Source organism: Aptenodytes patagonicus, chromosome Z (assembly GCF_965638725.1).
Source record: "Aptenodytes patagonicus chromosome Z, bAptPat1.pri.cur, whole genome shotgun sequence".
Classification (NCBI taxonomy): Eukaryota; Metazoa; Chordata; class Aves; order Sphenisciformes; family Spheniscidae; genus Aptenodytes; species Aptenodytes patagonicus.
Window position 1 is genome coordinate 10596401 of NC_134982.1, and position 27624 is coordinate 10624024.

A 27624-nucleotide genomic window follows, 5' to 3' on the forward strand; every position below is an offset into this window, starting at 1 on the left:
AGCATCTAGGTAACAACCTTAAGAGTGGAGAGAAAAACATTACCGTTTTTGTCCGTTGTGTACTAGGAGCCCAGTTTTGGTATCTCCTGGGCGTGCAGCACTTCAAGCATCTCTGTAGTCCTGTTATTGCCAAGGATGGGTGGATTTTCACAGCCAGGGCTGCTTTTTTTTTTTTTTTAATTTTTATTTTAGTTAAGTCTCACATTCAGTAGGGAAAAATAAAATTCTGAGAACAGGCTGATAATAAAATCTTACATTTAACAAGGTATAGTCTTGGGGATTGGCTGGCTGGTTCCAGTTTAAAAAAAGATTATCAGACCTTGGAAAACTGCTTTTGTTGTTGTTTTGTTTATTTGTTGGTTCTCAGTGTTCCTCTGGCCATTCCTCCAGGAAGCGAATAGTTCCTGCTCTGGGAACTTGCACAGGGGCTCAGATCTGCCAGACAGACTTGCCTTTTTCACAGTAGACGAGACAGGATTCACAGGTGGCTCAAATGTGGTAGCTGACTCAACTCCCATCTCCTCTGCGCATGGAAATTTTTGGTCGCTCATCTGTCTTGTTACAACTACCTCTGAAAATGCCGCTACTGGTTGTGCAAATGGTTCTTCCTTGAGTGTTGCTTTAGAAATGGCCAGCTTGGGTAAGAGACTGAAAATGCCTGTGAACGTACTTTGCTGAGCTGCTCTTCAAAAAAAGACCTGAAAGTACAATCAACCAACACTCATCTCCCAAATGTCAGAGTACGTGGAGGGGAAGTTTTCCTCCCTAGCCCTGCGTTACTGGCTGGGCATCTCATTTTCCTGTGACCTGGGCACACATCCTACAGCCCAACCTTTTCCTGGGCTCCAAACGAAGTTGCAAAGCTCCTCAGCAGCTCTCCAATAGCCCTGTTTTCTGTATGCTTGCTGAGAAAGTGCTGGGGAAACTACTCTAAGTGCTCACATCCATTTGTGCTTTCAGAAGGTGCACAGGCTACCCAGCTGCCACGTGTTGTCCTCACCTTACAGACAGGAAAGCTCTCCCTGGCCCCAGGAGGTGGAGGGAGGCTTTCTAAGAGTTACTTGTTTCAAAGGGGAGCTTGGTTTAATGTCTGCTCTTCCCTCCATGGGTTTAACAAGACGCTGAGTGTCCCACTGCTTTATAGCTCTCTGGTGGCTGTCATGCACACCTGCTCTGCGCTGTGCACAAATCCCAAAACGCCACTGACACTTGCTCCTGGAAGCCTCATTTCTCTGGGCGAGGAAGGCCTCTGAAAAGAGGGCTGGGAGACCTGGGTTCAGGTGTGACTTGCCGCTGGCCTGTAACCTGGACACGGGAACCATCTCGAGAGCCATAAACTCAGACCCTGGAGGGACTCTGCTCCACAGAGTAATCCAGCCTCAACTGCAAGATGAGGAGACTAACCAGTGCTAAAAAAAATACCGCAACAGTCAGGGCACTGCTGTAGGGCTTCTGTTAGGAGCCCTCCCCTTGCACTTCTGTTCCCCAAGGCTACACTGTGTGACATTCTTGGGAGTGTTTGCACCAAATATGCAACCCAGATAACTGAGTGTCACTGTGATTACTCTATTGCTGCTCCGCCAAACCTGGGCTCCTCGGGGTAGCTGTAGAAGCAGGCAGTAAAATTCACAGTTGGTCAGACCTTAGGGTGTTCCCTTACCCTTGGCATTTCTGGCTACTGAGCAGGCTTTGACTGAGCTACTACAAGCATTACTGAGGAGACAGTGAGATGGCCAAACGTGCTGTGACAGCCCTAATTTTGGAGTGGGAGCGCTTGCACAGCATGTTGTCAGCTGAGCATGTTTCAAGGTCACTTGTGGCTTCAGCAAGTGGACTTGTTTTGTGGTTCAGATGCGATGCATACAGCAGCAGAGCTTTTGCAGGGCTCCAGCTGATCATTCTGTAGTTGTTGATTCAAATACCAGCTTCACATAACAGCACTGTTAGCAGCTTCTGAAATCCCCCTGCCTCTAACCAGACCCTCTTTTGATGTGAAAAATGAATTCTGTCAACCTGGACGATGAGCACTCTACAGCTGTGCCATAGTGCAGAGATCGGACATTGTAGCAGGTAAGCTGTTGGTCTCTCGCTGTTGGCAGCAGTATGAAACCCACATGCTTATTAACATGCCAGATAAACCTTTGGTACAAAGTCCCTACTAACCACTCATTGCCCATGACTCAAGCTACCTCTTTCGGGAGCTTTGGAGCCTTCGCCCCAAGCAAAGAACAAATGTGACAAGAGCCTTCCTTCTTCTGCAGGTGGCAGCACTTCTTGCCCTGCCTTGACTTCCATTTATTTATGGTCTAGTTACGTTAGTGTACTTAACAAACAGTGGCTCCTCTGTCTTTTCTCGCTTCTGTTTGCAAACACTTTTCTGGATAGCTTTGGAGCACTTCTGTTCAGGCCTGTGTCTGGCTTCAAAGTGTTTTTTCTTTCCCCCTCATTTTCTTGGCAGCACAGAAGTGCCTTTAGCATGTGAGAAGCTGCTATGAATACTGCAGACAGGACTGCCTGCTGCTTTGTGAGATATTTAAAGGCTGCTGAATTGTTATTCTTAAGAATATGGCTTACTGGTATTAAGGAAATACAAAGCTTGTGGTGCCAAGTAGTCATCTCTCATTTACTCGGAATTCTCTCCATCCTTATCTAAAATACACACTAATCACAAACATCAAACCAAAAGCTATCCCCTACCCACCCACATCTGCAGCAGCAAGTGTGGTGAAACACCGGCTGGCTGTTTCCGTAGCTGTTCTTGTGCACGTGTAAGCAAAGAAGGTCTAAACTGGTGGAGGTGCTTGCAGGGACATGTCAGTGCCAGGAGAGGCTAAATAGAGCTGAAGCTGGGCTCGCATTGTTTGGATACACTTCGACTTCAGTACCAAGACTTCATCCAGCTTGGTCACGAAATTCTGAAAATCCTGGTGAGGAAGGAAACAAGAAAGTTTAGGGAACAAAAGTAGGAGCAGGTTGGAGAAAATCAGCATATTTTATGCACTGCAGCAGTACATAAAAGCATGTTTTCCATTCTGCAGTGTAATAGATTAAATCAGTGTTTCCTTATTAAAGCCCTGACCGTCACAGAGAAAGGTCAATGCCTCTAAATGCCGAGGTTAACTTACTCTGGTAGTTTTATCTGTTGGTGAAATTACAGCTAATACAATGGTTTAAAAATATATAAAGCACCTGTTATCACCCTTCTACACAGGTTAGCTTTTCAAAGGTTTGGTATAGGGATTGGTCATCTGATGTGCAGTTTTACCATGCAATGAACTCTGTTCCTGACACCTCTCATGCTGGATCTAGCAATCATGAAAATAAATGGTGAGTTGGGCCACTCATTGATCAGACATAATAGCCCATTCTTGGGAGACAGAAGGGATTATTTCACATCAGGTCACCGGGCCAGTCCAACTCCAGCATGGCTACACGTCTGCTAGATCTGACATGAGAAATATCAGCAGTGTATATAGCCTCAGCCGAGGGGGAACTCTACCTTCCATAGCAACCTGCCACACGGATAAAAAGTGATATGAAACTGTGATTAAAACTGAAATGGAGGCAGTTAATTTTTAAGCCTGGCTTGTATTAATAAGGGAGCACTCAGACTTGCTCTGCTCTCCAGATGAGAGCAGAGTTTGGTGCCTCTGTTCACAGGTCAGTGTCTAAGGTGCTGCAAGGTGTCAGCATCCTCAGGGCTAGGGACTTCAACTGCCACCGCATGAAAATCAATCATTCAAAAGCTTATTTGGCAGGACTCCAGCTATCTCGTGCACTGTATCTTTGTCTTGCAGGGACATCAGGATTGCAATGAAGACCAGCCCAGCTGCCATGGCATATTTTTCTTAAGCACTTTAAATACTGCTTGGTTCAGTATGTGGCTCGTCTTGGCAGGAGTCTCTCCTGCGGCCAAAAGTTTCAAGGCTGGAGAAGTTGCAACCATCTGAAAGTGGAAGGAGAGAAACTGATATGGGAAGTCTAAGCTGATGTCATTGCCCAAAGAAAGGTCACGCTGTGAAATGACACTACAGGATATAATATAAGTTATTCACACACTGCTGGGAGACCTGGCAAGCTTGTTGTAATTCTGCTAGCCAGAAAATGATTGCTTGCTGCAAGGGGCAAATAAATGGGGGAGGGCTGGTGTCCAATGACCAACAGACTTAGGAAGAGCAATCTCAAAAGACTTAAAAAAAAAAAAAAAAAAGAAAAAGAGATTGCTTTGTATCACTGCATTCTCTGCCACAAAACTAATACAGTTTATGGCTCTTGGGCTGCTTTGTGAACTTCTATATGTTATCTGGTAACACATCACATGCGACTGGAAATCACAGCGAATAAGCCACATGGTGGCTCCATTCTGAAATCCTTGAGGCAAAAGTCCCTGTAGCTGTACTTCAGATCTGAACTGTGATAGGAATTAAAATGGTTTGATAATGTAATGCAGTAATGGAGCTTGGCTTTATTGATAAGATGAGGGAACTGGGAAGGCAGGAGGTTCTCACAGGGAAGTGTTAACAGTCTGGGTGAGAGATGAGACTTCTCACACAGCTGTGACATGCATCTATCTGGATGCAGGAGAAACAGAGAACTGGGATTGCCTGGCTAGCAGTGGGGCCATGCAGGTGCCAGTCTTTAGGTCTAGCCTACACTACTGACATCCAAGACAACGATAAGCCAAGAAACACTTGAGTGACAAAAGTCAAGAGCCTATGAGGGCACAAGTCACAGTGGTTAGGGCACTGGACTGAGTGGGGCCAGGTGTTGGCACATCTGCAGTGTGATAGGCAAGGGACTTCCAGAAGGAAGAGGCAACATGGCGCTATGCCACCAACTGCCACATCCCAGTGTCATGCTTTAGGGGTGTGCTGTTTTCCATGGTATTGACTTACTTGCTCCAGCCTGTAAGGAGAAAAACGTCACATGGAAAGACACCCTGTTTGGTACAGTCTGGTACCCATGACTCAAGATAAGAGAAAGCTGTTTATCAGAGACAAGTGGTTCAGAGTTGGCCCATCAGTCTCCTTCTCCCCCAAGGACCTGGCAGTGTGGAGACTGGGAAAGACACAACAGGTACTGAAAATGAGTTGACTAGGACTTAGGGAGGCATCAGAGAATGAGAGGAAGAGCTGATGAGGAATGTCACATCACTAATTCACGTTAATAATCTCTAAGATTAATTTATGCAGGTTCAATGGGCACGGAAATCATCATCTGCAACACTTACCGTTGCTGACATCTGATTTATCAAGCACTCTTCCTTGAAGCACAAGGATGCCATTTCATCCAGCTGCTGCTGATGGGCCCGAATTACAGCCTGTCTGATGAACGCAAAAATATACCACTGGTTACACAGCCTGCTGTGCTACCTATAATTACTGTTGGCCTCAATAAACCTTTAAGAAGGAGGAATACCCCAGAAGAAGCCTTGCTGTCCTGTGGTCCATGGCATTCAGCAAGTGCACACCAGTGCTCCTTGAAGTGCAGTGGACTGCACTAGTTTGGGGTTAAAGACGACCTTGATGACTGAGGGTTGCTGAGAGAGGAGTGACCACAGCCTCTCGTTAGCATAGGCAGCACAGGGGCACATACTGCTTTTTACCACAGGGAAATCTAGGAGCAAAAAAATTGTCTAATTAGTTGGTGAAATGGCTTACAACCATGAGGTTGTAAGCCATTTTGGTGAAAAACAGGCAGAGCGGGAAGGCAGTGCTGCTGTTCATTCCTCTGAGCAAGTTTCTCTGACCAACAACACATTTTCAGTCACGTGAATGCAGTCCAGTCCTTGGGAGCTGACAGTGGCAGCTCATAGTACTTTGAAGCTTTGCACCTACATCTTCAGTGACTGCCCAGCCGCTCTAGCTGGTTTTCTTTCCATAGGGATGGAACAGCTATCACCTGCTTCTTGATGGGAGGTTTTGATATGTTTTAGGTACTTCACAGCTTATAGGAAGCCAATTAGTTACTGAGAACTGCAGTTTGTATTATAATATTCATTCCTCTAGCATTACCCTAGGAAGCTCTAATAGAATAATTGGCTTCCTGTGAGATTTTAAAATATCACTAAATTACAGGCAATCATGTAAGATAATGACTATAAATTATCATTAATTTTATTAAATAATTATTTCATAGATTGATTTCCCATCAGTTTTTAAAGTGCATATGAGTATGATATACAAATAAAGGCAAACGTATCTCATGTCTAGAATCTCTAGGCTTCATGACAAACTTCAGTGACGAGCAAGACTTACTGTGCCTTTTCTAGGGCTTCCCTCTGCCATTTTCCCATCTCTGATGTAGCACTCGGAGGCCTGCTGTTGGACATGCCGGAGGGGCTCTTTGCGTTTGCTAATGGCTTATCTTTGGTTGCAGATCCTGACTCCACAGCAAAAGTCTCTTGTGTGAAAATACTCTGCATTAACTTGTTTTTTAGCAACGCTATTTCCTCATTGCTTAACGATGACTTGGCTGGGTCTTCAGAATGGCTGAAGCCCTCATTCCTCAGTCCGGACTTGGGCTGCAACAGCAGGCTGCTTTCTTGAGAGGGGGACTGGACTGCGTAATCTACATTTCCCACACTGAGAAAGCACGATGCATCTGAAAAATAGCTTTTTTCAGGTATATCAGCATTTATTTCCTGAGCCACGGGCTCAACACTGTGTCCTTGATTTGAGTTAGATTTTCTGGAATTACCAGTACTATCTTTAACATCAGCATCACACTGTCTGCCACCTGAGTAGTCTTTGCACGTTGAGTTACTAAGAAAGAAACCACCCTCTTTCTCTCCCCTGGAGCCCACGGATTCAGCTGTGGATGTTTCTGTCAGGTCACGTCCAACAAATAAACTGTGAACGACTCCTTGTTTTGATGAACCTGAGCCCAGAAGGCAGCAGCTTGCCTTCACATCACAGCAGGCAGGTGAAAGCCACTTGTCCCCTGTTTGTGGGGAACGCAGCAGGGCACAATGTCTTCCACCACGACGCATTTGCTCCCCCAGTTCCAGCATGCTGTCCGTCAGAGCTCTGCTTCTCGTACACTGCCAGCCCTCTTCCTCAAACCTTTTCTGGGAGCCATGTATGTTCCTGTCCGACATCTGCTTCACACGGGGGGACTTCTCTTGGTTAGAAGACACTTTCTCTGTATCAGTTGTTTCCTCGTAGTCAAGAAGGGATACCGTGAGAGGGGCCATTAGCTCAGAAGTGAATCCTGAGGAACAACTGGAAGATCCACAATGGTTAACTCCATTTTTTCGAGCTTTCCATTTTACGTCTCCTGCAAGGGCAGCCTGTCTATCCAAAGTGGATTCTTCCTTCTCTTCATGCTGGAGGTCAATCGCTTTGCACTCTGGAGTTCCCAATTTCAATACAGGAGAAACATATGGGTTTGAAGCATCCTTTTCTGGAGTTAAGGTGGCTTCACTGGAGTAAACAAGACATCTGTGTTTGGATTTGTACTGTTTGTGATCTCCTAGGAAATCGTTGCCGTTTTTCCAGTTACAAGCAGGATCTTCCTGCAGGCAGTAAGGTTTTTCTGCAGTATTGCTTGGCGAGGACTCAATAGTTAAGTCATAGCTCCAGTCTGATGGAGTTTTGCTGCAGCCTGCATTTTTAATGGATTCCTCTGTCTTTGGGCTGCCCTCACTACAACCCCAGCTGTCATCTAGTTCATGTTCTTGCATGGGTATTGCATATTTAAAAAACAAATCCTGTCGCTTTTGGCCTTTTTGCTCTTCTTCAGTTCCGTGTTCTCTTTGATGAAGGAAAAATGAATGTTGACTGCATTTGTTGGTGTTTCTTCTTTTCACGCTCTTTTGACCACAGACAGGTGAGAAAGAATCTTCACTGAAATCACTGTCATCCAGATCTTCCAGCTGCATCCCCTCTTTGCTCTGTACTTCTGTGGGAGTAAGGCTCAGCTCCTGCTTCACTTGAATCTCCTGAGGCTTGTATTGCGTTAAAAACCTCTCAAGAGGTTGATAGTTCAATTTTTGCTGTAGAATAGGTGGCTGCTGAAACTGCTGGTGATAAAGACGTAAATGCTCTTCCCTTTCCTTCTGAAACGGAGGCAGATTTGTCCAGGTTTCAACACATTGTTTAGCAAAGGTGCTTCCCCATTCCTGTCTGCTGTCAGAAGGCAGATTTCCATCTCCAAAGGAAAAATCATCTCTAGAAACAAGCTGCTTCTGAACAGGTTGCACTGTCTGGACTTTCAGGCACTGGACAGGTGGTCTGTCTTGCATATACTTGTTTCTCTGGCCACTCTCTTTTGTTTCTGCCATGGCAGCATTTTTGGTGATGAAATCCTTCGCAGTGGGGTTCTTTTCAGAGTGGGGGGACAGATCATCAGTTTTCTTCTTCAGGGGATGTGCTATCCGTAGGACGCCCTTAACTGGGCTAGCGTGGTGGAACCACGGTGAGCTGGGATTTCCTTTGCAGCCATGTCCTTTGTTGATTCCCCTGGGGGTAGAGGTAAAAGGGACACTCGGTGGCTGGAGTGCTGCAGGACATGCCTTTGTTTTTGTAGCATTTGAGGGATGCTGGAGGCCTAGCTTCACTTTCTTTGGAGAGCTCTTTTCCCCAGGTGGCAAAGAGGGAGAGTTTTGGACACGTTTTGGAGATACATTTCCAGCTGCCCGACGTCTGCTTGTGACAGGGGTAGAACATTTAATCCCTTTCTTCAGCTCTTTGACCCTGTAAATGAGGCTGGCTTTAGAAGATGTCATGCTTTCAAATAAATAAGTGTCTTCAGAACAAACTAATGCTTTCACATATTAAGGCTAAACACTGAATTCAATGTCATGATTTCTGTTTTAATTGTTAGTGATCCACACAGGCATCAAAACCCCTCCACCAAAATGCCTGAACTTCTGGAAAGGTCTATAGCAGTATTTTGAAGTGCTTCCTTGAACAGGTCAAATGAATGAAGGCGGCCTCTGTTTCAGTGGAAGGGGGTTGCATTTCCACACTTTGTAACACAGCATGGCACAGTGCCAGCTCAAGACAAGCTAGTACACTCCACAGCATATCATAGAGTCCCACAGGACACAAACTAGGGCTTTTGGAGTAGTTGCAGTGGGGCTAGTTAGCTCAGGTGATATATGTACAGGGCTACAGTGCTCCTGGATCAGACTCATCACTGCAACTGTGAAGAGCTGCTTAACTGGTATCACCGTGTCCCCTCAACTGTTTCCTTTTTCCTCTTCCCCTTAAGCATCTCTTGTCCTCTTAACCCCAGCATTGCACAGCTTGGAATTTACCGCCTCCTGTGTAGGAGGGAGGGTGAAGGACTTGCACACATCCTAGGCAGAACTACAATACAAAACTAAAACAAAACTTTCGATTGCTGAGGTTAGTAATCCTGCAGTTACAGGGAGCACAGCGATATTTTCATCACTAAAAGCTGTCACCAGAAAGGATTTACAAGACCCAGAGTTGGAACAGGTAAGGATTTTATTTGCATTGTGAAAATTGCATTTCTTGCCTCAAACAACATTTCCAATGCCACCAAAATAAAATGTAATCACAAACATCATACATTACTTTTCTCTTTGTGTTTTTCACCTTGGCAAGATTGAGCTTCATCACCTACCTGTCAGCATATCGTAAAGTGTTCAGGGTATGCTCTGTAGCTACATGGCTAGGTGATACGTTGGCTATCATACACGTCTTGGAATTGCCAATGAAAGAATCCTTTAGCACCTAGAGTTGAAGGAAAAAAATAAGATTCTCAGCAATTCATGTGTTTATTTTTAAACACATGAATTTTATTTTACACAAAATATGAGGGAAAGTGATTTAATTAGCTCAGAACTTATGAAAAGTTAGGCTAAGTTACCTTGCATTTCCTTTAAATTAGCAATGTGTACAGAGGCAGTTTAACATAAGTCAAGTGATGCACAGTTACTGTCTCTTTCTTTAAAAAATGTAGTCCTCTTGTGTCAATTTGTTTTGCATTTCTTTGTTTACAATTTAAAACAAATACGAGTCTTAACTGGGGCTCTGAACAAGCCCTTGCACCAGGTGCCACAAGGGCGCCCGTATGTTTTGTGGGATACAGCATATGTTACAACTGGAGTGAAGAAATATTGATGAAATCTCCCATCACTGTTACTGCACAGAAGATGCAAGACTGGTTGCAGAGTGGGAGGAGATGGATGGTAACGGAACGAGTCTGGAAGGTAGTGTTTGGGGTTTTTGTTTGGTTTTAGTATTTGGTTTATTCTGTTTTTACCATGCCAGTCCCCAGGACTGACTGGGGGAACTGGCAGTTGGCTTTAATTCTGTGATTATGTTTAAAATTAATGTTTAAAATTAATGTTTGGAAAAGTTATGTATTTTTCTTTTCTTCAATTGTTTAATAGCAGTTATTGAATCATGCCCTTTTTTTTTTTTTTTTTTTTTATTTTGTCCTCATCAGGGAAATCTCTGCTGCTGCCTTTCTGCTCGTTTTACCTGAGTTAATTTGCTTTGCCGGAAAGGAGTATGTGCATGTTCCTGATCCAATGCCCGAATGCATTCCTTTAGCTACCAAAAGAAAAAAAACAAGACAAAAAACAAAACAGAGGGGGAAAAACATGTCAATCACACACTGGCAAGGAACTGAATTGCATCAAACCTAGCCTACGAATTTACTATTTCCCTCATGCACCTTTGGCTCCTACTATGTGATGTCTCTCGCAAGGGTAGTTTGCTGCTGCCACAGCCACGAACTGCCAGCTTCAGCTACTTCAGGTATCAGCAGCAGTTTAGCTGCACTCAAAGAGAGCAAAGCTGCAGCACAGAGCACAGCTAGCCCTGCCTGACGGCCCTGTGGGCTATACAAAACCCAAGAAGCTGGGTAAATACACATGTGTTTAGCACACACAGAGCTCCGCACTACTGTGGACCTGCCGCTGCCTGCACCATAGCTAGCTAGTTTGAAGCCAGATTGGGTGTACACCAAACTATGCTGCAGCTTGCAGGGCAGGTGTACCGCAGATTCATATACCTGTAACACGCTAAGAACAGAGCTTTTTGAGCTCCATCTCTTATAAATTTCTGTCTTCTAAAATAAGCTCTTCCCCTTCCAAAAAAACCCCAACACTTTGGACAACAGCAGTGCAAATTTCTTATGCCACTCTGGCAATATTTTCATATGTTAGTCAGAGATAGCATGAGCTAATAAGTGCATATTCCTCCCCATACTGACTATAATATGCAATCTAGATGTCCCATCTATGTGTGGGTACACTGGGCTGTGTTAGAAGGCAGCTGATATCAAGCCATTTCCTCTTCACACCAGTGCAACACACCAAACCCAACCAAAGGGGAGAGCATGGACCAGCACCAAACAATTAGCTGTGAGGGAAGCTGGGTTCCAGCCCAGGTTCAAACCCACGCTCAGAAGGTAGTATAGATACAGCCTGTCTGTCTAAACAGACATGTCACTGTGACCTTTGACAGGCTAATAAGAACTATACACAAAACAGTGAGAACGAAGCAACAGACTACCCAGGGAGTGGAGATACAGCTACAGAATTCCCATTAAAACCAACAGAACATGAGCAGCTAGCTACACCCATGCTGTTCACAGAACGCATCAGATGTTCTTGTGGTTAATAACCACCAACAGAGGTAGCCTGTAGTCTTGAATAAACATCCCTTAATTTACTACCAGCCTTGGAAAAAGATGTCATGTTCAAACTCAAAGATGTGCAGTTTTTTGCCATGTTTCCACTGGAATAAGCACAATAGCATCACACTCCATATCAAGCCTGGATGCTCTCTAAAATTGGCAGAAATGGACCATATAGCCATGAGACAAGTCAATTAGAGCAAATATCGAAGGAAAAATAAGCAGATTACAGTATTGTCATGGAGATACTAGCAAGAAGCAGCCTTTCTACATTTAAAGCCTTCCTACATTCTACATACACCCACTTAAAATGACACGTATTTCTCACTTTTACTGCATTTTATTAAAAATTACACCTCTAACAAGTAAGAGATCAAACTATTCTAATTTTTTATTCTGCTTCTCATAATTGCAGTACCTGAATATCTTGTACTTGAAATCAACATGAATATTCAAAGCAGCAGCAAACTTCAAACTTCCTGTGTTTTAAGGCCTGAAGAAAGCGTTATGATTATTGAGGGCTGAGCTAGGTTTTACAGGCTGCAGGTCATGTAGACTTACCCAAAGATGCCTTTTATAGTTAATTCAGTCACTACTTGTAGACTGCCTAGGTATTTACTCAGCTTCACACAATAGCAAAAACACACACACTCTGATTTTAAAGTTCCTTTTAAAAGAGTTTCATGAGCTTACATTAAGCCTCACTTCTCAAGAATCCTTTCTATTCAGGTCCTGCCTCACCAGCAAGTACTCAAGAAAGCAGGAAGTACAGAAACACATTCACTTTACATGCTATCTCCCAGTATGAATACTAATGTTCCACAGCCGGAAAGCCTCTGTGCAAAAGAACATTCTACATTCTCAAAACAGAGCAAGGCACCTCCTATTTACAGCGCACTAAGAGGTACAGTTGTGTGCACTAACTTCTGCACTGTTGACTCATACTCACTGATTGCATATCACCTTCAGTCTCACTTAGAGAAGCCCTCAGTCATCAGTGAGCTTTGTTCATTTGAATTAAAGGAGGTGCAGTCTTCTGCACAATTTATACTTAAAGGCACTTCTGCTTTATCCTTGATGGCATTTCTCTGCTCTTTACGTAACTGTGTACATTTATAAAAGACTGTTTGCATTAAGAATGCATTTCTTCCTGTTCCTCTCTCCCCACACATGAACTGCTAGTTTCTATGCTCTTGAGTATTTAAGTCCTTTACTCACGATTTGAAAAAGGAGTCTGAGTTCAAGTGATGAAAATAAGCAGCAGAAACAGATGTACTTTTATGAAACAAATACGGCAATCCCAAGCCAATATTCTCTGGAAGTAAAAGGGACAAAACTCCCTATATAAAATATGGGACACTTATTATACTATACCTAACATTCTCCGTGCTGTGTTTACCTGGCTGGCTGTAAGAATGGATTAAAAAGACTTTATTTTCATCACAAAATCTTTCCCTCTTAAATTGTCTTTCAGGCATGAGACAAATTAAACTGGACACGCTTAGTACTTTGGTTGCTTTTTCTCCTCCATGGAATACATACATATATTATTCTGTGGTTCATTTTTATCCTAAAACACATGCTAATAATTAAATGCAAAACCTTCCCCAGACATGCTAGTAGCTTACTGCTAAAAGACTTTGGTTTATTTCTGCTCCTTCCATTTTTGTTTGTCGATCTGAGTCTCTGGCATCAGCTGCCCTTTCACTGCCAGCCAAGTCAATGAATGATATCCTAGAAAAAACAAAGTTGCATTTATCTCAGGGGCTTTTTTTTCCCTTTTTCCTTTCTCTTTTTTTTCTCTTTTAAACCAGAGGACTGCAACACATGACATCAGAAGAATGATTAGAAATAACTACTTTTGAACAAAAAGAAATACCCACTGGAAATATCTGAGACGCCAAAATAAGCATAGCAGAAGGAACAGTGTCAGAGCACCCTGGCACTAACACAATCATAATAGAAAGTATAACTGAGTGTGATGAGAGTGCTCCACAGTTTAATGGATAAGCTGTTTAAAGTGCAACACATTCATCTCTCCAGATAACCACTGTGCCTGTAGTTTCCTAAGAACGCAGTTAAAGAAGTTGTGTATGTTTTGATTCTCCTTCCAGGTAAAACAGACAACTGCCCTGTCAAATGGGAATCCAAGGCAACATGAACAGAAATTTCCACTGTAGTAATACACTGAGTTGTCAGTGTTCCTTTTCCCTCCCTTCCACAAAACTTCATTACTCCCTCTCACGTTCCCTAGCTCTGGGTGCCAGCTGCTGTACTGACTGTTGCACTGTATCTTTGTCTTTGCCCCTCTTTTTCTGGAACAGCCCTGACTTCTCTTAGAGGCATAGCTTGGAATCCTTTCCCCACTCCAGCTCCACTTCGCTTTCAGTAACAAAAAAAAAGGCACACATGCCACACCTACGTAACCACATACACTTCTATTTCTAAGCCTGCCTGTTCTGCCTTTTCCTCTCTCCACTATTTGTGGCTCTTCCATTTTGCCTTGTATTTAAAACAAGATCCTGGGAAGCAAGACTGCACGGTAGTTGCTGGAAGGGTGTGTCAGCATGGGTTTTTGACACTCAGCAATAACACAGATACTTAGACCTCTTTCCTCAGATGTATTTCTTGGGGGTTGTTTAGTCTGAAGAAAAGATGACTGAGAAGAGGCACAATTACAGTCTTCAAATACCTAAAATGGCTGCTACAAGAGGGAGTAAACCTCTCTTTTTGTCTGATGCAGATAACATCAGAGTCACACTCTTAAATTATCAGGGAGGTTTAGGTGAGGTATTAGGATTCCTCTGACCAAAGGCAAACATGGAATTATCTCCATCTGAGCTAGTCATCCCAGGCTCCCTTTGTAGTCAATTACAGGACAGAGGTACTTTGAGGGGCAAATCCATCTGACTTAATATAGGTGACGCTGCAGAATGGCATGAATTAGATTCCAGAAACGACTATTTCTTTCTACTGACTTCAAAGGTGACCAGCTCACATGTGGATATGCCCATTGCAGACATCTACCTTTAGCCAGATTAATGCCAGACAGGAAAAGCTTTCTAACACTGAAGATGAAGGGATGGATTTGATTGCCAAACTCTTTCACTGGAAATTTTTACAAACAAGTTTGACAAAGCTCTCACAGATGTGGCTTAAGCGCTCTCCCTGGGAACAGAGAAAGGACTGTGAAACTTCTCAAAGTCCCTTTGAACCCTATCTTCTGATTTAACTCACAGCTGCCCACTAACTCAACACCTCCTATTTGTTTGCCTCCTGGATGTCCCTGGGCTTGACTTCCTCATCAGCCCTGAGCACTCCCGCTTCTAGTCTTACCTTCCAAATGTCCTGTTGGCTGTGTCTTTAATTTGGATTTGGATGATAGCATGAGATCGAGAGGAATCTGAGTTGACTCCAGTAGCTCCTGTGCTACGTTCTTTTCCCCCCTTCAAAATCACCTGCAAAATAAGGGGGACAAAATCCAAGCAAATTGTAAATGAAAACACAATCTCTCAGAAAGAGATCTTGTCCTCCTAAGATGATGAATGGTTCGTTACAGCCTTAAAATTTGGTGCAAGGCAGATGTTAAGTTAGACTGGATCCCTTCCAATGTTTCTTTCAGAACTTTGTATATGGACTTGCTTGCAGTGACACTACGGAGCTTAGAGAGCATACTGCAGGTAAGAAGTTGTTGCGTCGCACATTCGCTTGGATTTGCAAAATAACCAAACTATAAAATTAAAAACCAAAGTATGGCAGAAATGAAAGAAAGAAAGACTGCAGACATAACCTAAGAGACTCATGGGATTGACTATTCATTGTGTTCTTTCAAAATTTCACTTTCTTATGTAACAGATGGGTACTGTTATCCAGAAAGTTACACACAAAATACTGAGTGCCAAAACCCTTCCCCACTTCCATAACTAAAAGAAATTATGCCAGAGGAAGAAACAAAGTTAAAAGATCAATTACACTCAATACAACAATAAAATAAGAAAACAAGGAAGAGAGGCAAGGCAGAAGGACAAAGGCTCCTTCAAGATACAAATCTGGATAATTCTCTTTGCAAACTTAAGGGCTATTGCAGAAAGTCTAGCAGCAACTGCAGCAAGGCATTCATAAAACAGTCATTAATTTTGTTTCTGGTTGTAAGAACAAATTAAAATATTATCTAGCAAAATCAATACGTTCTCAGTTGACAGATGTGCATTATTCATGCCTTTCAGTGGTCAGTTCTCAACCAGCAACCTAACCAACTGCTGCAGCTCCGGAGCATTAAATTAGTGCTAAATGCAGATAATTTCTGAACCAAAGCCAACATCAATGAATAGTGAATAACTCAGGATGCATTCAAGACTCTTCCCATATATCTGTTGCAGACTATCCAGAAGCTCTGAGTCAAGCCAGTGACATTTCCATGTTCAAAAGGACAGTATAAAATTATTTTTTTGCCGAGATACCTGTGAGAATAAAGTCATTTAATAGCTCTTCTGCGTATGGAATGTGATAATACAGAGGAATGTGTTAATCAACCATATAGCAAATTTACACTCTAATTTGCAGAAGCATCACCAGCATGTCCCGAAGCTTGGAGTTAATGGGAAGATGAAGAACAAAATTAAATGGAATATAAGTGGGCAAAACCATGCCAATTTTAATGAGCCAACTACACTATCAGGCACTTGTAATTTACAATTCCTTACTGAGAAAGGAATTAAACTATGCAAAGGCAGGCTAAATAGAAAGCAGATTTAACCAGCTTGCTTGCTGCAGGACAATGCAGAAAATTTGCCAGTGCCCTTTTAGGGCTCAGCCAGACAGGGAAGGAAAACTGAAGCCTTGCTTGTGCTGAATGTCAGCTACCGTTTAAAGATCCTAATTTTATTTGGCTGTTATCACCCATCATTACCTAAGCAGTGTCTTAATCCTAATGCAGATCAATACCTCAATCTTAAGTATTTTCTAATTTCTAGTTCTATTAATTTTCAAATTTATATCTTTTGTCCCACATCCACATACTTTTAATATAGAAAATTTAAGTTCATACAAGCCAAAGAAACCACACTGGGAGAAAATACTTATCCAGCTTTCAGGGTCCCTTGCTGGGACGCTATTTAATTTCTGGAATAGTGACAGCAGTCTATTTCTTGGCAAAGATCTTTCCATAAGGAGTGGCAGCAGAAGCAACAGCTGTAAATCAACAGCTTGCATGTCGCTGACACAAGTCACAGTGACCCAAGAAGCTTACTGAATAAAGGCACTTTTTAATAGTGCTCCTCAGAGGTCTGCTGGGGTTGCCAATTTCAGAACTTTAAACGGGAACATAGACATGTACTACACAACAAATAACAATCTCTGCAAATGACACATCTCACAAATCAGAAAATCAGGCTGTAGAAGACAAAAAATAATCACAAACATAGAGGTTACCTCCAACAGTAGATCTACAGAGTCCACCTGAACCTCCCGCAGTCCAACTATTTGAACAACATGCTTGCTATCTTCTCTTGCAAAAAGCCTGAAAATGAAACAGTGCAGAAAGGAGATTTCTGAAGTCTCAAATAGCAGCAATGAAAACACATTTCAGTGCTATGACGCTGTGAAAAAGCAATCAAGGCTACTGACTAGGGAGAGGCACCACTATCATTCATTTATTTTCAGAGCTGAAGAGGTATTTCATTTATAATATGTACCACTGACATTTCACTGTTAAAAAGACATTAGCAATGCATTTCAGCTAGTTCAGGAATATAATAAAGCAGGGAAGTAAATTATCATGTTTACAGTTTGGAGTTCCTGTCTCTCTTTGAACTGCATCTCGAGCTTCTCTAGGAAGTTCGGCCTGTAAGTTATGCTCTGTCCAAGTTCTCAAGATTTTTGCACAGGATTTTAAAGCAGCTCCCATAGCCATAGAGCCAGATTTCAGAGCACCTCTGCTACGAATCACACAGAAACGTTACGGTATACTGGAAGAATACAGACATGATGCACACGGGAGGAAGTTTAATCTTCTCCTTCAACAACATGTAAGATAGCTAATGGACATGCAGAGAATATAAGGACGCTCTGTCTTCCTTAGTAAATCGACTCCTTACATAGCAGATTACACTACCTGCTCCTTAAAGACTGTTTTGGAGAAAGGGAACACACATGCACAGAAATAGGTGCTTCCTTTGTGAACAGATATTCACTTCCCCAGGCAGAAAGCCTCCTTCTTGATCCCTCCAGCGGGCTCTAAGGATTGTGCTCTCAAGGCTGCTAAAGGCCTCCAGCTGACAGGTAATGTTCCTTCAAGATCACTCTGAAAAGATTTCACTGCTGAGATCTTAACTGACTGTTATTTTATTTAGAGATTTCAGACCAGTGATTTTTTTATACCAAGTATGTACTGAGTTGTCCTGACTTCCATTCCGGATGGAGCTCCTGTAGGAGTATACGTCCATCCAAACAAGTCTGGGGCTGAGGTGCTGCTACTGAGGGTGATGGCAGCATCACCTGCAGAGGCTTTCTCTGGTTGAGTCACTGGGCTGCCGGGTAAAGGCGCTCAGGGAGAAGGTGAGAAGACTCTGCAGTGTCAAGCATGACAAGTGGGAGATCAACGGGATCTTCAGAGACTAGAGTGGCAAGAGCCAAGGCCCCAGTGGCACAGCAGGAGGGACAGCCAGAGGTTATGTTTGAGCAGGGAAAGACAGGGACTCCACAATGGTTGGCATAAGAACTTCTGGCCACAAGAAGGTTCTTTATCTACCTATGGATGTTCAGCTATTATAGTGTAAGCAAAACAGCATGAGCTCACATCTCAACCATAGGTCCGTATTCTTATTTATTTCCCCCCTCCCCAAAATAGTAAAAACCAGGAGCCCCTATCAATGCCACAGTATTTAGTGTCAGATTCTGCCTTCCTCTCTAAGTAGCTCCTAGGAACAACTCTAATTAAATACATAACATTTACTATAAATGGTAATATGTTAAATGTAGTTGCACAAAACAGTAACTGATTTATAAACAGTAACCAACTGATTCATAACCATAGGTTTATAGTAAAATGCATTTTTATTTAAATACCTCTTCCTTCCATTTAGCAGGTCATAAAGCTGTCCACAGTAGATCTCATAAAAACTGATCAAAACAAGGAGATCTTTCCTTGACTGTGATGCTTCCAGATGTCTAAAGATGTCCTTAGCAGCCAAGGCATAGAGTCCTGGGTTCCGGTGAGTACCTATCATAGTGTAAGTCTTGCCAGCACCAGTCTGCCCGTATGCAAAGCAGGTTGCATTGCCTCTGTGAAGATAGCTTATATTTTTAGTGTCACATCTGATTTATTCATATCCACTAAAAAAGATTCTGCAATGTCGGTATCTATCTGTAGTGGCCTCTTAGCAATGAGGTTTGGTTTGCTATCCTATCTGGGAAACTGCAAAACACTTAACAGTGATTCCCAAGCATGTCCTATGGAGATCTGGCATGTCACAGATGTTTTCCTTTCTTCCAGATGCCAAAAATGCATTTAAGGAAACTAAGAATTCATTATTATTCTTCCAGCTGTTTAGATGCTGCAGAAGTATCATAGGATTATGAATGGGAATCCTACTGATTATGAATCACAGAGAAAAATGACTGTGCATTAGATGCAAAACAACCACAAGTCAGGTTCTGTATTAACATGTTGTACTTGATGAAAATTAACACCCCAGCACTATAATTTACTGAGTGAGGTTACTTTGTCTTAGGCTGCAGTCCTGCATGCAGCTAAGTCAATCTAAAGAGTTGTTGTTGCCTAGGGGAAGGTCTTGCTCTTCCTTTCCTCTGCTCCCAGCTGTGTGACCTACCCCACTGACCCAACCCTGCCTGTGCTGGCTCTTGTGTTTGACTTTACTGCACTGAAACAACAGAAGGCTTTCCACTTTTTTGCGAGCTAATTTTCTGCTGTTTCAGTGAATTAAAGTACCTCACAGAGGTTCACAAAATATGCCCAAACTGACTTCACGTAACATATGGGAATGTGTTTAGTTGGGGGTAAGGAAGAGGATCATCCCCTTTCAGTGGCGGAGAGCTATTTGGTTCACTCACTCCAGCTAGTGAAACCACAGTCTTGGCTTACTCCAGCTTGCTCCAGCTTTGTCATCATATCATCTTAAAATTATAATGGCAATGCACAGAAAATGCCAAGGAGGCCTCAGGATACAGCTTCACTGCCCTTCAATCCCATCTACATTGAGGTTACTGCGTGCCTACTTCTCCTTCCCCATCCTTGCTCTTACACAAGCACTGAACCCAGAAGTATGATGTGAACAGATTCAGGGAACTGAATCAGCCAAAAAAGAAATGCTACAGAACAAACTATTTATTCCCCCCTACCTTAAAAAAGACTTTTTAGCTGGCTCAGTACCCTGGCAGAGAAATGGGTAAAAACGTAGGGCTGCAGTAAGCACAGTGAACAATTTTTTGCCTGTTTAGATTGCAGAATTAGTTCACCATGGTGTCAGATTAGATCAATGCCAGTGAAAGGGATGCAGCAGGGGGGGACAGAAAAGGTAGGGAAAGCTGAGAAAAAACAGTGGCATCTCTTTTGGTGACATTACTGGGTTAGCTGTAATATGAACAGTGCCTTTACTAATTATTACACAGCAACCTACAAGCCTCATTCTTCTTTTTCACTTTCCTTTTCTCAAGACCATGATACTTTCTGTCTCTGCTGATGATACTTGGGAGATTTTCAGTAACAGAATGCTCCATTTTGTTGACTTTCATCATGGATATGTAATCCTTTCCTTCAAAGACTCAAAAATGTAATGATATTCAAGCTTGTTCCTTTGCATGAAAATGAGATCACTCATGCAAAGCCACCATCAATTTCCCATTAATTGGGAAGTATGTAATTATGATTAAACCTCTAAGCAAATATAAATCAATAAAACAAAAATACATCACAAGGTTGTTAATAATTTCTATTGCCCTGTGAACTGTACAAATACATGCAAAAATATCCCACAGCAGTCTCATGAAAGAGGTAATATTATTCCTCTACAGATGAGTGTGCTATACCACACAGAAGCCTTTGTTAGAGTGGAGATTAGACTTCAGAAATCCTGGCACACATTTTTTCGTTCTAGGCTGGCCATGGTGTCTCTTTGTTGCACCTGCGGTCCAATTTAACTTCCTCTGTGATTTAGATTTCTCACCAAATGTGAGGAAAGTTTTTCCTGATTTATTTTGTCAAAATTGCAATCAAAGACATTCTAAAAGGGTGCAGGTATGTGGCAAAGGTGAAATGAATGTATTTTTCAAAAGATGAAAAGCGTAAAAGGAAAATTAAAGCAGTATACGAAATTGGAAAACAAAAAGGCAAAAAATAACAAATGTAAGCACTGATGCCCTACCCGTTAAAAATATGCTGAATGAGAGGATGAGCTGTCTTCATATACACATCCTGATTGGTACATGACTCCCCAAAGACTTCATCAAAATAAAAAACATGCTGAAAAATAAATATGATCTTTACATGAAAATGAATATGTTTCATTTCCCCTTCACCCCCATGCAAAGGTAAATTTAAATACAGAAGTCTTTCCAGTGACTTCGTATGGCTTTGGGTCAGGTATGAAGAGATCTAGCACATTTAACATGCAGCATGACATATGCAGGAACACATCATTATGACTAATCAAGAGACTGAGGGTTGGGGGGGGGGGGGGAGGGCGGGAAGGGAAGCAAAGATGCCATAATTTCCCATCATTCTGAAGCAGAACATACCACAGCCTTCTGACAAAGAAAAAAAAAAAAAACAAAAAAAAAAAGAAAAACGCTAACTAAAGAAAACCCTCATCTATTCCTGAAATGAATCAGCCTACAGATGTACAGTAACACTATAACAGTAAAAAGAACTTAGAGTCAACTTTTGACTCTCTCAAAATTAGTCCTCAGTTGTGATTAATTGTCTCTGTTCTGCAGACTTAAAAACATTTTGTGCCGAGAAGACAGAAGCTATTCCTAAGAAAAGCTGGATTGTGTTATCACAGAAGGGGGCAAGAAAACACAAAACTTCCCACACTCCAGATCTGACCCAAAGCAGCAGATCTCTGGAAACACTGCAACAGAGTCCATTATGGGTTCCTTCCAAGTTAAGAATAGTGTTTGTAGGGACAGTCACGAACATCAGATTTTCAAAAGAGCCTCCATGGACTGGTGTCTAACATTGCACTCTAATAAATTCACTGCAGGGTAAATTAAGGTGGTAGGTCTCTAGGTGCGAGAATCATTTCAACAATGCACAAACCAACCACATTAGCGCACAGGCAGATTAAACCAGGGAGTCTCAGCAGCTACACTCAGCTCAGAGGGCAGATGTGCTCTGTGATGGGCCTGCCGTTTGGGTCCCTCGGCCGTGGAGCTGGAACATGCCCCACCACCTCCCATTTGCTCTGTACCCCTTGCTGTCCTTTCTATAGGAACCAGAGATGGAGGCAGGGTGAGTAGCCAGGCTTGGAAGCAGAGAAGTTCTCCTGAGTCCTATGGAACAGACACAGCCTTTGACATGGCACACTTTTGTTTGTACTATATTGAGTGACAGCAAGATTTCGTTTATCTGTACTGACATAACAAAATTAATCAGCGGTTATTTCAGCACTGAGATACTAAGGTGATAAGCACCGCATAAATGCCAAATATAGGTAGTCAGATGGCGGGAGTGGGGTGAAGTTGCTGCATGTGTCGCACCGTAAAAGGTGGTACATGAACTGGGCCTGAGAGAGCTGCAAACTGAATTTTTACTGAATACTCCAAACAGTTGTTCCTAGGACCCAGATTGTAAAAATAACACCCAGTAGAGTGAGAATGGCTTGCTGCTCTCTAGAAATCAGTTCTGTTCCTGGTGCTGTCAGTCAAAAGTGAGAATCTGAACTATGACAGCACAAGATATTTGGGATTAAGAAACAAAGACCAAAAGGGAACTTAATTTTCAAAAGCATTTGAGAACAAAGGAAGGGAGGGGATGAGGGTATATGTGATTCATTGAAACAGACCTACAGTGCTGAAATAGTGAAAAGGGAAATCCTCACTGAAGTACCACGGAAAGCTATCAGGAGACTGCAGCAGGCAATTCTCCTGCAGCAATGGCATGTAGCAGAGAGTTTTATTTTGCCATGTGCAAAGAAAGCTGCAAGAGACATGCTTTTGAGGCTTAAAATTCTGGGCTCAGGTTTTCTGCCACAGGCTGGCATAAATCAGAAGGAATTCAAATATAGTTATGCTGAGCTCACAGAAGAGCCCACCACCTATTTGTCCTGGTTTTGGCTGGGATAGAGTTAATTTCCTTCCTAGTAGCTGGTACAGTGCTGTGGTTTGGATTTAGGATGAGAATAATGTTGACAACACACCGATGTTTTAGTTGTTGCTAAGAAGCGCTTACACTAGTCAAGGTAAGCTTCCCATCCTCTGCTGACCTGGCTGGAGGTGCACAAGAAGCTGGGAGGAGGCACAGGGGGGGACAGTGGACCCAAACCGGCCAAAGGGCTATTCCATACCATGTGGCGTCATGCTCAGTATATAAACTGGGGGGAGTTGGCTGGGGGGCAGCAATCTCTGCTCGGGGACTGGCTGGGCATCGGTCGGTGGGTGGTGAAAAATTGCATTGTGCATCGCTTGCTTTGTATATTCTTCTATTATTATTATTATTATTATTACTATTTTACTTTATTTTATTTCAGTTATTAAACTGTTCTTATCTCAACCCACGAGTTTTCTCACTTTTACTCTTCCGATTCTCTCCCCCATCCCACCAGGGCAGGGGGAGTGAGTGAGCAGCTGTGTGGTGCTCAGTTGCCGGCTGAGGTTAAACCACAACACTATTTCAGTGCAAGAAATGCGGACAGCCCTCTTCTGTTTCCCCTCATTGAAACTCCAAGTACAATTTGCTTTATCCCACCATGCAAGCGACTGGCCCATAAACACAACATTCAAGTGGAGCATGTTACCTGTAAAATATATTGGGTGAGATCAACCGCCTCCTTCTTCTCATGAAGAAGTAGGGTTTCTTTATCTTTCACTGTGATGATATTAACCTCCCCACGTCGCTCCTCTCTCAGGCCTAGAGGACGTTTTCGGACACACACTCTGATTTTTTCACTCTCTGTCCATGGAGTCTCTTTCTCAGCAGTACTGGATCTACAACAATAGTGTAGGTTTACATTTTAAAATCAGTTTACTACAGAATCTAGACTATACATAATTTTTTTAGTTTTATCAAATAAGTATTTGTCTTTAATGGCTTATCAAAAAAACACCAAAACACATCTCATTGTTACACAGTGAAGTTTCTGCTGTTTTTTCCTAAATAGACCGATGCCTTTTGTGCACTTCTGTTAAAAGAATAGTTGTGTTTATACAGCTACATTCCTGAACTTGTTGCTGGACTGGCATAATTTTCAGTTGTCCACAAATATGTGATTGAAGCTGGCATAATATGCAAGTTAACTTAATGAAATTTAATCTTGCTGAAATTATTCGCAGTCATGATTAGTCATTTAATTATGTACAGATAAAACTATGAACAGATCTTGAAAAGGAGAGGGTATAATATTTAGTTGCTTTTCCTCTTATATGGACTTTCATTCTTCCTATTATAGGCTGTCAAACAGGTTACAAGTAAATGACTCAAACTGGGTCAGACCACAGGCAAAATTGTGCTCTTGTGTTCTGGCAAGTCTACTTTAGTTCCCTTCCAGACACCTCAGAAACATGAGGTCACTTCATGTTTCATTGATTAACCTGCTGTGGAAAGCATTTTGTGATGCATCATACAGAATATGCTTGAATTCAACCAAAATGTATTCATTCCGCCTTTCCCTTTTTCACGCTGTCTTCAACCAAATAAGTAATGATTTTCAGCCTGGATTTGAATGTCAATTTGTGAGAAAAAAATAATTTTAATCAAGCACCAACTTGCACAAAAGTTGTGTTTCTGCCATGCTGTCTGAATGCCCTTCCAAAATCTTTTAACGTAGCAACTGAAACTAACGTAGTAGTTGTCTAGTAAATTAAAACCAAACCCAAAAGTTATTCAATATCTCATTACAACTACAAGCTTGTAGTATCATTGCTGTTGTGCTGCATGTTTCCCCAGAAGCATATGGCATGCAGATATAAATCTCAAGATGTGGTCTTCAAAGACTACACACAAGTAATCTTGTGTAGATTACTTGTAACTGAAGTCCCTTTAATTTTAGTACAGCTTTCCCACACAGACCAGGATCAGGCCCTGCATTTAGATGGAAAATTCTTTCCCCTGAAAAGAAAGGCAATGATACTTGAAATAAGATGCTTCATAAGCTAGCATGAGCTTATGGATATCACTAGACACCAAATGTTGTCCAACAAATGATCAGAGGCTCTGAAGTTTAATTCCCATGTCAGAGGTTGGATTTGGTGACCTACAGAAAGAGCCTGTTGTGCTCTAAGAGCTTGAAGGAGGAAGGACTGATTGCAAGATTTGGAGAAAGGAAAAACTGAAGACTTGGAGGCTCCATTTATGAGACAAAAGGCATAAATTCTTTCTAGTACAGAGGCACATTTAATTGAATATGTTTTGTATGGGAACAGAATGCATTTTAAGTCTATATGCTGAACCTGAAGTTTAGATTTTCTATTAAACTTTCTTAAATAGAAATCGTATTTTAGAACAAAATATATCTTTTTATTACTAGAAAAAACAAAATCTTGACACAGATCATTAGAAACCTGATTAGACAGAATACAACCTGATTAGGTCAGAAGAATCACTATGCCTTATCTGCTACTGTCTAAATCAAGCCATTTGCTGTGGGCAAGTGCAAAATATATTTAAGCATATTAAAAGAGCTCTTTATCTTTCTGGCATCTGAAATCATGCCAGTGTTTTCCAATGTTTCTCATAGATGAGACCAGATTAGCCTTCACAGTGGTCAAATCACAAGGTGACATGGGAATGGATGGATTCAGTGAAGGAGTTAGAGATTTGCAAAGCAGGAATCAGAAACCCAAGTGCTGGCAGACTGGCCCAAGCCTGGAATGCACAACACGTACTCTGTGGTCAAAACAGGAGAAAGAGAAACGCAGGCGTGTCAGGAGGAGGATGCAGACAGCCCACAAGATGAACCATAATGCCAGGCACAGAAGAATGTACTTAGGAAAAAACAGAAGAACAAGGAAAGAAAGTGAGATCAATGGAGAACATGGCTCTATTGCAGAATTAAAAATCTTGAACTCCTCTAGCTGAGCCATTAGGTTATATTTTATCATTTTTTACTTGCCAGCACTATTAATCCTGCCCTTTTAGTTGCACCTCGGCTCAACTTCTAGAGGAGACAGAGAATGCACTAAGATGCCAATATATGTAGGAGGTTAGTGCACTTCTCTGGAAAGTGGGAATCACTTTTTTCCAGCAAAGGGGAGTTATAAACCTGTGTCTTGCATTTCACAGGTTAAGCACTCTAACTGCTATGTCACCTTAGTATTTTTCCACTGTGGCAACAGCATCTATCCCTCCAGACTACATGCACACTCAATGGGAGTTGTAACTGACACCCCAACTCCATGGGTCCTCCCACACACAAAATCTTTCACCACAGCCTTCCCAGACCAAGCCCCAACCTCATACAGCTACCATTCTTCACCACATTTTAAAACAAAACTGCCACAACTGCATTGCAATGAGCTAGATGCTGGTGGTATGTGCGCAGAGGGGTGCATGTTCTGCTACTGAATCAGGAAAAATTTATTCTGTGCTCTAAAAATGTTGCCAGGGTAGATTTACCAGTGGTTCAAGATAACCATAGCCCCTCTGTTACCAAACACGGGGAAAAGTTATGAAAGTTACAGATCATGTGCTTGGGGAGCAGCTGAAGGGCATCCCTCTCACCACCACGTCTATATCCCATCCCAGTTATATTCATTCTGTTTCTTTTTAAAGCTCCAGTTCAGAAATTGCTTTATAAACAAATATAGTCATGACAGCGTGTATCTTTTTTACTGCAAAAAACTTGACAAACTTATCAACAGACAATGCCATATTTTGGAAAAATAAGGTTTTGCAAGATAGTCTCATGGAAAGAAAAAGAGAAAGAAAGATTGGCCAAAACACCAGGAAAACAAAGCCTTATATCCTGAAAGACAATAAAGACTATTCTTAGACAACCTTAGTGAGTAGCAGCTGGTGAAATTCAGCTGATTCCTTCTACCAGACTTGGAGAGTCGCAAGTGCTTATTAATATCTCTCTTCTCTATAAGATTTTGCATTGCTCTGTAGTGGTAGGATTGCTTATTTGGAGGTGATGAAGACAGATTCTCCTCCACTATGAAGAAATAATTAATTATGACTAACTTGAAATATAGCAAAATAAAGGCGACTGATTATTACCTGATACAGGAATGAGGTAGTCCGTAATTATACCCTGAAATATGAGTTATTCTTTGTATGACAGGAACTTCAGAATCCCCCAGGAGAGGAGCAATATCATCAGAAACTGTTGGACAGCTCAGGTCCTTTTTTGTGCATATTCCAGGAGTATTTAGGTCTCTTCTACTTAATCTGATCAGCTCTGAATCATGTGGTTGAATGTGTCCCAACATTTCCCCTACACTGTTCTTCTCTTCATTGGCACTGAAATTAGATGAACCGTATGATTGAGATTCAGAGTCTTTAACTGTTCCATCATTTTCTTCAAAGAAGGACTCAAAACACAGCTGTCTACGGGGACCTGGTCTGGTCACCTGAGGCTGAATGAGAAGGCCACTTGGTTGAAAATCTTGCTTGCTTAAGTCTGCAATGTCTTCTTCTTGCATAATTTTGATTATTCTAATGAGCTGAAAGAGTCGTTTGCGGTCATTCATGTCATGGACCCCCAGTTTGGTATAATCTTTCATGGAAACTTTGGCAAGCTCGTCAATCTTCTGAAGACCGAAGGCAGCAAAATGGGGGTAGTATTTTTCAAGTTCTGCCTCACAAAGGCATTCATAAAGGCATGATGCCAT

At 42.1% G+C, this 27624-nt stretch overlaps 1 protein-coding gene across 1 annotated transcript; it reads right to left on the reverse strand.

Moving 5' to 3' along the window:
- Window positions 1-2606: 2606 nt before the first annotated feature.
- KIF24 (kinesin family member 24) lies at window positions 2607-27624 on the reverse strand. Its single transcript, XM_076362420.1, has 12 exons — window positions 27011-27624; window positions 23592-23781; window positions 21000-21097; window positions 18685-18900; window positions 17050-17137; window positions 14956-15077; window positions 13248-13353; window positions 10458-10529; window positions 9595-9704; window positions 6258-8696; window positions 5231-5324; window positions 2607-2924 (listed from the first exon to the last, which is right to left on the reverse strand). Exons 1-12 carry the CDS (start codon window positions 27622-27624, stop codon window positions 2784-2786), a joined length of 4290 nt encoding a protein of 1429 aa, XP_076218535.1. The 3' UTR covers window positions 2607-2783.

Coding starts and splice junctions, on each gene's coding strand:
- KIF24 (XM_076362420.1), bottom strand. CDS start 27,624: ATGGCATCATGCCTTTATGAATGCCTTTGTGAGGCAGAACTTGAAAAA. Junction 15,078..17,049: donor CTGTAGATCTACTGTTGGAG/GTAACCTCTATG, acceptor CTTATTTTGCAG/GTGATTTTGAAGGGGGGAAA. Junction 8,697..9,594: donor ACTTTACGATATGCTGACAG/GTAGGTGATGAA, acceptor CCTCATTTACAG/GGTCAAAGAGCTGAAGAAAG.